At 49.8% G+C, this 12,500-nt stretch overlaps 1 protein-coding gene across 5 annotated transcripts in view; it reads left to right on the forward strand.

Moving 5' to 3' along the window:
* LOC125948913 (microtubule-associated protein Jupiter) overlaps positions 1-12,500 on the forward strand; it is a 103,220-nt gene that overhangs the window by 86,869 nt on the left and 3,851 nt on the right. For 3 of the 5 annotated variants that reach the window (XM_049675453.1, XM_049675452.1, XM_049675454.1), the window contains 3 exons: positions 7,527-7,675; positions 9,860-10,135; positions 10,967-10,984. In XM_049675453.1, the coding sequence (XP_049531410.1) occupies positions 7,527-7,675; positions 9,860-10,135; positions 10,967-10,984 (443 nt within the window). The remainder of the gene's footprint in view (positions 1-7,526; positions 7,676-9,859; positions 10,136-10,966; positions 10,985-12,500) is intronic. The other 2 variants (XM_049675455.1, XM_049675456.1) reach the window with 1 other exon arrangement.

The raw sequence follows: 12,500 nt of genomic DNA on the forward strand, positions 1-12,500 counted from the left end.
ATCGTGTGAAAGGTACCGAACGCTGAACGGTCATGGGAAAACTCCATCGCTAGCGCCTCGCGCCAACCACCTGGAAGCTCTTGCGAGAGCAAGCAGCAGCAGCAGCAGCAGCAGCATGGGGCGATAATGAACTGCATTGATTTTGCGTAACAAAAGCCAAATTACCGTTCAATTTGTTCAGCGAAACGAGCCACCGGCGGAGGAGGAAGCTACGGGAGGGAATAGATTTGCAAGGGGGCAAAAGCAAACACGCGGCAGACGGCAGCAGCGGGGAAAAGGGGTGCGCACTCCGCTGTGCAATTGCTGCGCGCACATGAAAGACATGCTGCTGCTGCTGCTGAGATGCTGCTTCGATCGATGGCTAGAAGTCGGGGGCGTGAGTCTTACTTTCGCTTTGTTAAAATAACAACAAACTCGAAGTGAAGGAACTGAATTTTCTTCTCTAGCGTGTGCGATCGCGTGCGCGCGCGCCTGGTGGCTCGTGATTTTTGTTGGGAAAGCGATCCGGGAAAAAGGCCATTAAAATGGTTCGTCTTCATCTCAACCTCGGTACCGCATGAGAGTTCGCGATTGGATTGCGAACTTCGACTTCCTTTCAGAGAGAAGCGTTAGCACCTGCTTCGACTTGTGTAATCGGTCATGAACTGAAACAAGTAACGAGAATGGATCATGCTACTCTATTGTGCTATTGTAGTTCGATAGTAAAGCATTATTCTTAAAGGATGTAGATGAACTGCTAAAGAAACTTAGACAGTAACTTACAACAGCTTAGATTCGAGGTTGATGTCCGTGATGAGAAACACACCTATAACCGTTGCTAGGCATTGCCAATCCCTCGACCCAAGACCGCAAGCAACATTGTTGCAACCGGAACAATCTACCCTATTACAGCACACTTGCTTGAGCAACCGCGCACTTCACGACCGCTGACGATCGTCCGTTGCATCCCATCGAAGAAGAACCGTCACCGTGGATCATGCAACGATCCATCCGACGATGCCTTTCATAATCTGCAGCATAATGGTGTGGCCTCTCTTTCGTTTACATTTTTTCTGTAATTTTTCCATTTTTTTTAGTCACATTCCTCCCTTCCTCGCCTAGCAAATAGCTTCTAGCCAGAGAGCGTCTGAGGTGATGACGACGTCCGAGAGACAGGCAGAGAGCGAGAGATGAAGCAGAGGCAAAGGCAGCCGATCTAACGGGATAGCTTAAGGGCGCATTTTCTTCGACCCTTCGGCAGTAGCCACCCCAACCGGTGGTCGGCGTACGCTGTTGTGTTGCTGGCTGGCAACTGACTAGCTTTTCCGTGTCCTCCCCAATACCGCGTTGCTTCGTGCACCGCAGAATCTCGGAATCTCGGAGTTAAGGCGCTCAAGCGCTCAAGATCGACACCACCTCGTGGTCGGTCCGGTGTACTCGAGCGCAATTGTTGCATTCCGGGGCGCGTGAACATCATCGTTCTCATCTGCTTGACAACCACAACCGACCGACGCCAGGGACGCAAAAAGAGACAATTCGCAGGGAACGATCGCCAACAGCAGCCTTCTTCTACCGAAGGAACCGGTGGAAACCGGACGAAATATTCTTCTTCGTTTAATGGATCATCTCGCTCGCGATCCCAAGTAGTAGTCCGCTCTGGTCGCGCAACTTGCTGCTGCTGCACCATGGCTCCGTGTTTTGGATTACCGGACACGCTAAGGAAACGTGGAATCGGGGGAACGGAACGGGGTCTGAGATGAAATTGTGGAACAAAATTTAATTTATTTTCTTCCCACACGCGTTCGCGTGGCTTGGGGCCACCAGGCGGCGTTGACGCTGCTGCTGCTGCTGATGCTATGCGATCGAAGCACAATCGAATGGTGGGGCGGTGATGATGAAGAAGATGATGCCGGTGGGTGCAATGTGTGTCCCGGGTGTGTGTGTGTGATGCGGTAGTCGGTCGGGGTTGATGAGTAAGTCCGTACCATTGTGCTAGCACCGGATCCCGGAGAAGAACCGTCGGTACAGAGGATGGTACTGCCGGGGGTACAATGAAGCACATATTGGTTCACTGACTTGCCTGTTTTGCTGAAATGTGTAAATATGCATCAACGCGTTTATGATCGAGTTAATTGTCTCACGTAGCAGGGCTGAGGGGGGGGGGGGAAAGAAGAAACGATCCCCGGTGGCGCCGGTTGCATCAGCACTCCTGCACACCCTTCTGCTCAAGACTGGGTTCTGGTCGGAGTGCGCTTTTCTCAGGGCCCTCGGTTAAGCGTAAAATAGTTATTGTTGCTACCGTACGGAGGAAGATATATATATATATTTGAAGCGGAAGACAGTAGCAAGAGACTGGAAGTGCGGCTTGTAGTACGGCAGCACAAAGAGACATTCCGTGGCACCTCGAGTTCTCTTGCGTTCTGGTGGCGCTGGTAGCGATGTTCTGTTTTGATTTCTCGGTGAGCAAATATTTGTTTCAACAATTATTCTCATTGCCTCGCGTTAAAATGCCATTTATCATCCCGGAAGTCTGACATTAAAAATGGTGCCTGAATCCGATGAATGGTGTTGGACCGCTGGCTGGTAATCACTGGCGTCATTCGTCGTCCGAATACGACGCAAAGAAAAACAATTGATTTTCTGCACGCCCGCGCACACGATCTCCAAGATCTTAAACAAGGATCAACAACCGTTCTACCAATAATTAGCTTCCGAAGTACAGTTTGCTACCAATTTGCTCCGCAACGGGGTGCCGATTAATGCAATCAAGGAATTGGCCCGGCCCGACGGCGGTTCTCGCGTGCTGCTTCAAACATTCCTTCGGCTTCCAGCACATATATCCCGTTGGAGAGCAGAGCAGTATTGGCTGGTGTTGGGTCTTTTCGGTCTTTCCGGGTTTTCCGTTCCGGACGAGTGATGCACTGGACCGCATGCTCGTGCTACCGAACAACGTCGTGTCCATCAGTGTGAACGCAAACAACATTTGTTGTTTTCTTTTCGACGCGAGACTAGAAGCAAGCGGGAAGAGCTAGAGCACAGCAAGTGGTGGCGGCGAAAGTTGTAGATCTTGATTTGGTAAACGCGCGGCAGGCATCATCATTATCATCAGCAGCGCTCCAGAGAGGGCCCCCTAGTGGCCATCATTAAAAGGCTTTCAACCAGATCGACGCACCGTTCTTCTTCGTTATCATAATAATGGGATATAAATCATGTCGCTGGTAGGTGATGTGATGTTTTCATTATAATTATATTGGTGGCAGGGATTTTGTTCTTCTTCGTCGTTTCTGTTTTGCTGAAAAGTTCTGGAAGAATGTGGTTCAGTGATCTGGTGCCAATCTACGTTGATTAACCTGTATCCCAAAAGGCAAATGGAGAGCTGCCACTGTACTCACTGGTAGCGAACGGTGTGAGAAAGTAATGGTACACATCGAGGGGTTCCAATACCCTGGAGGATTTCCGTCGGATCGACCGCGCAAAGTTCCAACAAAAGTGCAGATCAAATTTGGATTTGATCCACGGGCTAACGATTACCATTTACGTGCGTTTCGCTCTCCCGTGCGAACGATCAAGAGGTGCTAACGAGTGAAACACATGTTCGGTTGTTGTAATCCCAAAACCAGAAAGCTCGCTGCACCGCTATGTCGGGACGCTCTGCTTCTCGGTCCTCTCGGTCGGTTCGGAGGATCGTTTTGATCGATCCCCTCCAGCAGCGGGGGGGCCTAAGGTGCATCGTAATTTATGTAAATTTTGTGAATATTTTACTCCCAACACCTACTAGAGGGTGCCTGTACGGTGCCCTCTGTCGCCTGCAGTGAACTCTCCCGGTGAAAGGAAGGTCTCTCAAACCAACCTCTCGCCGATCGCGGTTACCTGAGGGAGGTGTCTTGTGTTTCCTCATTCCATCCAGCAGCCAGCAGCCAGCAGCATTATCAGATGTAAGCCCTCGCCCATCCCCCGCCCGCCGAATGGAACTGTAGTCCAAAGTTGACAACATAGTCACCAACCAACCGCCGACATGCGGTCACGGGACATGCCTTACCACAAGGCGCGAGCATAAATTCCGGTCCCAACGAGTGTGAGACCCCAAAACCCTTCGTCGAGCTGCGGGCGATCTGGAAAAGCCACACAAAGTCAAGTGTCTCCGCGGTCACCCTTGGCGTCGTCGTCGTCGCTCCCTAGTCGGGATTATCATTCTGATTTAGCGCCCCGGCTAATCTTGCTGCACTTCCACCACCACCACCACCGAAAACGGGAGACCTAGTGTGAAGCATCGTCACATCTCAATCTCGGCATAACAACACATCCGTTGGGCTCGTCGCTGAGAAAGCGAGTTTCGATGTCAGCCACTCAGTCCGGGGTAGTGTGACGGTATGCCTGCCATCATGTAACAAGGAGCAGCAGAAGTTTCCCGATTCCCGGAGTTGTGTTTTATGGCGATGTTATGGAATTTAAATCTCGTTAGTTCAATCTGTTGGGGTTGCGGCAAGGGTTGCGATGTAGCATCGCGGGCCCACAGACGGGGCGGTCCCGTCCACTTGACTTGAAAACCGTCGTGTCGTTGTCGTTGCTGCGGCGTTGGAATGCTTGAGCGGCGTGAAGGCGGGAATTAATAAATGCTGCTCATCATGCCAGGCCTCCATTTCCTCCGTGCATCGGATGCTCTCGCACCCCTTTTGATCGTTTTCGGGGTTTTATTGGCTTTTTCAGTGGTTTTTATTGTCACATTTTGATAAAGCCGCCGAAAGAGGGGTTTCGTTTTAGTATTCAATCATCAACCATATCGATTGATTCGATATCTTTTGATATTAGATATGGAGTATGGGCTGATGCAACCCCTTGGAATTTCTCTACTGAATCTCTTTGGAGACCGAAGACTGATACCACACAAAACGCTCGGTTGGTGAATGATGCGGGAATCATAAATCGAAGGCATCTCCGGAAGTACTATTTCTCACCATCGATCGATTGACGACGATGACGACGACACCGTTTCCTATCAGGGTGGTGTGAAATGATGCACATTTCCCCTTTCCCCATCACAACCAAACCGCACGATCGATCGACCAAAATTCGTGGCTTGACATCGAACGACCTGCATCCCGTTGTCGTCGTCGTCGTCGTCGTCGTGATCGTGAGAATATTCCCAGTCTGATTTTCGCAGGCAAAAGACAAACACACCATGGGCATGCTTTTGATCCCCCTGCGGTTCCTTCTTTCTCTCTCTCTCTAGTAATCCCCAAAAAATCCTCCTCCAGCAGCACGGCCGTCACTGGCGTGCCGTTTGTCAAAATTTTCAATTTTCCCTCCAGCGAGACCGGGCGTAGAAGGGGAAGAAGAGAGAGAGAGAGAGAAGAAGTGAGAGGAAATTCCGAATTGGCCCATCCGATCAATCGATTTGGTCAGATACGGAGGCCAGCAGGAGGAGGAAGGCGCAATGAAGCAATTGATGAATGTGAGTCGGCAAATTCCCAGCAGCCGCAGCCTCTTTCTGGTGCTGGCACGCGGAGAAGGTCTGCTGCTGCTGGAAGTCGGTGGTTTCTCTCGCGTGGCATGATGTGAGTCACGTGACGCTCGTGAATGAATGAATCCGATGGATTGACTGACTGCGTCACAGGTGCCATCGCGCGCTTGTCTCTTTCGTGCCGGAAACGCAATTTCTCACGTCGATTACTCCGTACGAGGTGTGTGTGTGTGTTGGGTCCAGAGGGAACCCTCGATGAGGGGAAGCGAAGAGGTTTCAAATGAGGTTAGAGCGCACCTTTCCATTGCGTAGCCTGATTAATGTCGATCCAGACGTTCTACCAAGGGTTGTCGTCGTAGTTGCCGTCGTACCTGGCACACCCTTGGGTATGCGGGAGGAAGGTGCAGGTGTTGCGATCTGCTCGAACGTGTCTGGGACACGTTACTTGCACACCCTTGCCACCCTTGCCTTCTTATCGTGCCCAAAAAATTTGGACCAGTGCCGCCAGCTCAAGGTCGCCCCGATTACCCACCAGCGCGCGCATTTCGTTGCGTCTTATGGGGTGCGGGGGACTGGCAGGCAGGCAGGTTGGCTGGCTGGCCTCTCATTAACCCAGACACCAAATCCGACTTTCTCACACGCGCCAAAGTGTGGATAGGGTAAAAGGGCCATTCGGAATCGTGACAAATGGGTGACCAGAAAGCTGCCAGAAGTTGGCCAAAAAACCTTCTGGCTCTGCGTGACTCACTATTCTAATTATATTATGACTGGGGTTAAGGGGCACTGGTGCTGACCACGGACGGCGGACCTACATTTCGTGTCCTATCGTGTCGGGACCCAACCTCCTTCCCCCGCCGTATCACCGCAGCACCCCTATCGAGCGGACGTCTGATTTGTAAGCCTTGATTTCCGTTCCCAACCTTCGCCACTGGTGCTATTTGACGCTATCTTCCTTATGCCTTGCCCTGGCCGAAGGGGTAGGAGGGTAACGAAAGGAGGAGAGGTCCCAACTGAAAAGTAAATACTTGACCTGAAAATCGTCATTTCATTACCTTCTTCTCGCAGCACGTGTGCGTGTGTGTATGTGTGTTGGCGACGACAAACACTTCACCATATTATGCTCACCAACCGACAATCGTCATGTCGGTGCGGGAACGGGAGCGAACTAAAGGACCCTTTTTGGGAAGGGTAGAGACGTAATCGCCGCTACCCTCGCTACCCCCTCCTCCTTAGCGCTACCTGGCGGGCCGGATTCGATCCGATTCGATGCCGGCGTCTCTGTCTCTCTGTATGTGTGCCGACGAGCGACCAAAACATAATGCTGCTTCTCGCTCGGTTTTGCTACCAACAATTAGCAAGAACCACGCACCCACCCCCCGGCGGAGGTCTCGCTGGCTGGGGTACCGTCTGCCGCTGGTACTTGACGCTTGCTACCAACCACACTGGCTGGCCATCAAACGAAGGGGTCCTTTGAGCGCGATAGTTGTGTTGGTGTAGAGCAGTCAGTCAGTCGCCTTTCAATGCTAATGCTATGCTGTGGCAGAAAGAGAGCATAAGAAGTAGGCTGCGACCCCTCGCGCATATACATACACACCACACGCACACCGACAACATAGTAAGCGGCCAATGCGCACTAATGCTGTCGGTCGTAGGCAAGGATCCGGCACGACGATCCCTGGATGAGGGTTTGCGGGCATCCTTTTTACCGTTACGCCGCCATACCAACGAATCTAGTCAGCCTGGTCAGTCAACTGAGCGCAGCGTTAGCAGAGAGAGAGTGTGTGAGGAATCCGTTCCGCGAAAGGCAACGTTAAAGCAAACGATTTCGGTGGCAATTTTTTCTGTGGAAATAGTTTAGCAATACGTTTTTGTGAATTTACTTTTTGTTAGTGAACATCCTCGATTTGCACGTGCAAGTTTGAATCAGTGGTCCGCGTCTGCAAACGGATGCTCTCTCTAGAGTTATTGTGAATTTTTCTTGATTTTCCAAGGTACACCAGCGGCGGCCATCCCTCATTCGTGTGAATCTGTTTCATTTTCATTTCGTTTAATGGATTTCCTTTGTTTTCTATCGCTTCGTTTGCAGAGTTCTGAAACCACCGGGCGGTGGCAGCAGCGATCTTTTCGGCGCAGAGCAGCTCTCGCCAGGTCAGATTCCGCGCACCATGAGCAAGAACCGTATGCAGTCGAACATCTTCGCGGCTCCATCCTCGTCAGCCGAAGCCCACAAGAATGGTAAGCGTGCGTTGCACCGATCAGACTCATCCACCGCCGTTCGATTCGGTATTGTTTTTCAGCTGAAAAAAATGGGGAAAAAAGGCATCGAAATCGGTCCCGGCGTATTCTGTGGCTTGTATGCGTGCGTGATGCATCCGGATGTGTACGAGGACGAGGGTTCCCGACCCTCACGTGTTTGTGTACAATACAGTTCCCTTGCCACCCCAGCAAAAGGACGAAAGGATAAAAAATGCATTCGAGGATCATCACCCAGTAAAAGAGAGAGGGAGAGAACCGCGGATGTCGCCACCGATCCCTGCGCCATCTCCAGACACGTTGGAATGCATTTCACCGGCGGTTTGGTGAACGTTGTGTGTGCGTTTTGTTTGTTCCTTTCGAAGCCTTGTTTTTTTTGTGTGTGTGGCTGTGTTGGTGAGACACTGCGCCGCCTATCATCCTTTCGCAGGAGTTTTGCGGACAGTTTTTCCCCCTTTTTCCTTTCGGTGATCGTTGTGTTTGTTGTTGGCCAGCAAACACAACAGCGGAAAATAAGTCTTTCTGGAAGCGTTGTTAGGATAACAAACATTTGCCTTCGATTCCCTTGAAATGGCTTCGCTGGTTGGCAACTGTCGGGACGGCGGGTGTGCGGGTGAGCGGGTCAATTTGCATTCCAGACAGTCAGTCAGCACCACGAAGGCATGTTTACGGTCCGTTATATCCTCGCCATGGCCACATTTACCTTGCCGTGCGAAAGCGCGATAAATACTTCCATATCGTCTATATTATCGGGTTTCCTTTTCTTTATCTTATCGTTATCGTTTACAACGCTTACGCTGGATGGAAAAAAACTCGAATTCTTTTCAGTCTTTCGCCAAGGAGTCCATCGATACTATCTGTTTGGTACAGTTTCCAAATTTTTATCTCTGTTCCTTCCTTCCTATCTTGGCAATGTTTCTTGTGATTCACCCCGATTAGTTTGGTACATCTCCCGTTTGCTCCTGCCTCTTGAGCACGTCTCCTTTTCTGCTTTCCGTTTAATTATGCTAGTTTTCGTGAAGAGATTTTCTTTCGCAATTAATGGTCCCTTCGAGTTAATTGAATTACGTTTGCTTGTTTGGTAGCATGTTCCAGTGCCACAAACCAGGTGCTTCTGGTATTTTTATATTAAAATCTTTACCTGAATCTTATGGCAATACCCGCTGGTTATGTCGTCTGCGTTACATGGCGCAGACTCTATTAGGTAACAGTGCCCTTGAATTTGCCTTAATGCTTTTCGACATCTTAGCCCTTCCCAAAACTCACACAGAAGAATCATTATCTATCCTTTGCCGTTGTTTTCATTCCCTCACACTGGCGTTTCGGGCCGATGCCAGCCACTCTCATCCCCGGAAAATAATCGGGTATAAAAAGGTGACAATTGTCACCGGAAAACAATGGCTATGGCTCAATTATCGGTTGACACCTTGACGCTGAAATCTAATTTTCATCCAATTCACCTAACCCAGTACCACCGCTCTCACGTTTTCCGTAGAGTTTACATCATTTGTCGCTTGTTCGTGAATCATCGTGAGCATAATTTTCTTCCGTTCACCGTTCATTTTGGGGCCCGACCGCGCTTGGTGTAACCTTATCCGTCTATACGAAGGTTTTACCACCGGGGAAGAGCTGTCCAGGGCTGTACTGCAATTTGCTCGTTTCCTTAAATGTGGCCATAACTTAATGGCCGTGACATGGCTGTTTGAGACAAACCTGTCGTGAAAGGTCGCTCAATGCTTTCATATCGTATCGTCTTACATTCCCATTGCTTATGCTGTGATAGTCAGTTGGGCAATACGTTTGCCGTTCCATCGTCTTTGGCTCACGTTAATGTAGCTATTTGTCCCACATTTCTTATCCTTTGCTGCTCCTCGTGATGCGGCAATTAGCGGCTAAAGTATGCGTTTCTCCAAACGTTTAGGATTCAATATTTTTTTTCTTTTGATTGTTGTATACGTCTATAGCTAGTTAAACTGTAGATCAACATCAGTCGATGAGGCACGCTAGTTCTTGTTGTCTTCTTTTCGTCCGTTTCTGTTTCACTTTTCCTTCTTTGTAACGCGCATGGAAATTTTGAAATTAATTTCCCATCTGCCTTTCAGTGCACATTCTTCGAACCTCGTACTCACTCAATGTTGTTGCTCTTTACTCCGTCACGTCGCATAGGCTCGGAAACTCCTCGCCGTGCCGCCACGGGCCAGGACTCGCACAACCGTCTGTTCGGGGAGGTCGATCGTCCGTTCACTCCATCGAAGAACCACATGAAGAGCAATCTGCCGATCGGGGCCGACCAGGCCGATGGTCGCAAGCAGCAGAATGGCAAGTCCAACGGAGTGGCACATCAGAACGGTAACGGTACGGCCAACGGTCATCACACCAACGGACACAGCAATGGCAATGGCAACATTTCGTCGGCTTCGTCAGACAATGGATCCAGCCACAGTAAGTACAGCCGGTGATTGCGATCGTGTACGAGTGGAGAAAGCCACAACCGGCCAGAACTACGCGTTCGATGCTCGGTCTTGTGGTGGCTTCGAGTGAGTGATGGTTGTCATGTCGTTGCACGAGATCGATTCTTGCTCTTGTTTGTCGCTTATTGCTTCTAACCTGCCGCATCGCTCAGCGATTTGACTCACTTCTGGGAACGCAGATAACTAACCGTAGCTGTGCGCGACTGCTTCGTCACGCATCGATCCGAGGGTATTGTCTAACCAAATCTATGCTAAACCACATCGGGGCTACCGATTCAACAGTTACCAACAAATTCCTCCATTCCTGACCGTGAATTTCCTTACTCGTTCGACCTCAATTCAGATTTATTGGTTTATACTCTTTGCAAAGCAACGCAAAGTGAAGCGAATCGTTCCCGTCCTGTTTTGACACGGGCGCGATGACAATTTGGCACGGACGCGGACGACATCCATGCGTTCATTCGTGCGAAACGGTTGCGGATCGATGCTGCTACCTAGCGCACATCATCCCGTGATCGTCACCTTCGATTACGTGACCTTTGGTTACAGTGCAGTGCACCCGGGAAGGTGTCCACCGGTCGGGGTGACATTCAAGAATTACTCGGGCGGCTTCTGGTCTATGGGAATGACGACGTATCTTGGTTTTGAGCGCCATTGTTTCCGTTTCCACCTCACCTACCACAGCGATTATGTTCCATTACGAGACACCCATTAGTGCACTAGCTTGCGATCTCTAGCTTTGTGTCTTTGCGATGTTTAATCGATTTCTTAATGTGTTTCCCTCCCCTTCACCAAACTGCAGACTTCCTGAGGAGATTAAGTAAGTTAAGCCCGCCCTGTGATGATCTGAATGGAATCTTGCTTTTTCATCGTATTCCTAGAGCGACCCAAAATGCATGAACATACGCACCCATTAATGTCTTTCGATGTCATTTTTGTTACCAAATTACTGTTCAAAATTCATAAATTACTCACATCGCTTACAATCATTTGCTTTAGTCAAACTCTCATGCACGTTCGCATGGTTCGATCTAGTTCATCGTCCGCTTCAAAGGCGAACCGTCCAGCATGCGATCATCCATAGACTTTCAGTATGGTCCTAAAGGCCTTGCTATAATTAACATCATATTTACCCGCTTGCCTTCAACAGCGAGTCATTTAGAAATGATACTGCATAAGGTCGACGATCGCCTGATGTTGAATCGATCGATCGAGAAGAGGAACCCATCCGATGTTGGCAAATCTAGCGCGCGCGCCCGTACAGGCTTCTCATTTGACGAGCCGGAACATCAAACAAAATTAGCCTCATTCTTTTTGCTGCACCACTGTAGCGGGTGCGGGTGGCGGCTCTTCTTTATTTCTTCCTCCGGTCGTCTGCTCTCGATTCTCGTGGCGATGAGATATGATGGACAGCGAATCGAAAACAGCACGGGCCACGCCGCGCTTCGGTAACGCCGATAATCAAAGGTCCCTAACGCCTTCAGCTAGATACATCCCGCGTTACGTTAGTTTCGTGTTTTAAGCTGTATGTTCCGCTCCCGTGGAGCTGAGAAATCCAGGAACGGCCTGACTCAATTACCTGGCTGCTGCTGTTGCCATAGGACCAGTGGCCAGGTGGCAGTACAAGAGCAGATCGTATTCGCGATCGGCCACTGCCTGCCGCCGGTTGATGACTTTATCATCGTTCCAGGTGGTGTAGCGTCGCTGAAAAATGGCTCTCATTAGCTCTCGATCTCGATCTAGATGAAGGCGGCCCCTCGCAATTGTTTTTTTTGTTCCATGCTCTAACCTGCAGAATAATGGATATTGCGTTTCGCCATTATTGCTGGCGCTCAAGACATTGCTTTTTTATGTCTGTACTTGTGAAGTCAGGCAACAGCAGCTCACACGATCAACTTAATTTGCAAAAACATCTTCATCGCGCAACACATTGTAATCACCTTTCGACATTCTGTGCAACGTTTTTTTTATCAATATTGAGCACACATCACACCCGTTTGTAAAGCAAAACGGGATGCGTCCTGGCGAGGATCATCATGCCATCATGTACAGTCTATGCTGTCTAGTAGCTGCAATGTTCATCCTGCTGCACGAGTTGTGTCACTGTAATGCGCCGCCAGTGCGCTAAACGATATCAGCTACTTACCTGGAATCCAAACCTGTTTCCATTTTCTGTCTCGTTAACTGCTACTAACCTTCCTCGATCTGCGGACTGTGTGCTTCAAATGTCGGTCCCAAATGCTGGATGACCGTTCCGATTTGATGTGTTCCACTATTGCCTGCCTACAACTTGTCTGCATCCGTTTGCTCGATTTACCGCTTGCCAAACACAAAAT

This window comes from Anopheles darlingi, chromosome 2 (assembly GCF_943734745.1).
Source record: "Anopheles darlingi chromosome 2, idAnoDarlMG_H_01, whole genome shotgun sequence".
Classification (NCBI taxonomy): Eukaryota; Metazoa; Arthropoda; class Insecta; order Diptera; family Culicidae; genus Anopheles; species Anopheles darlingi.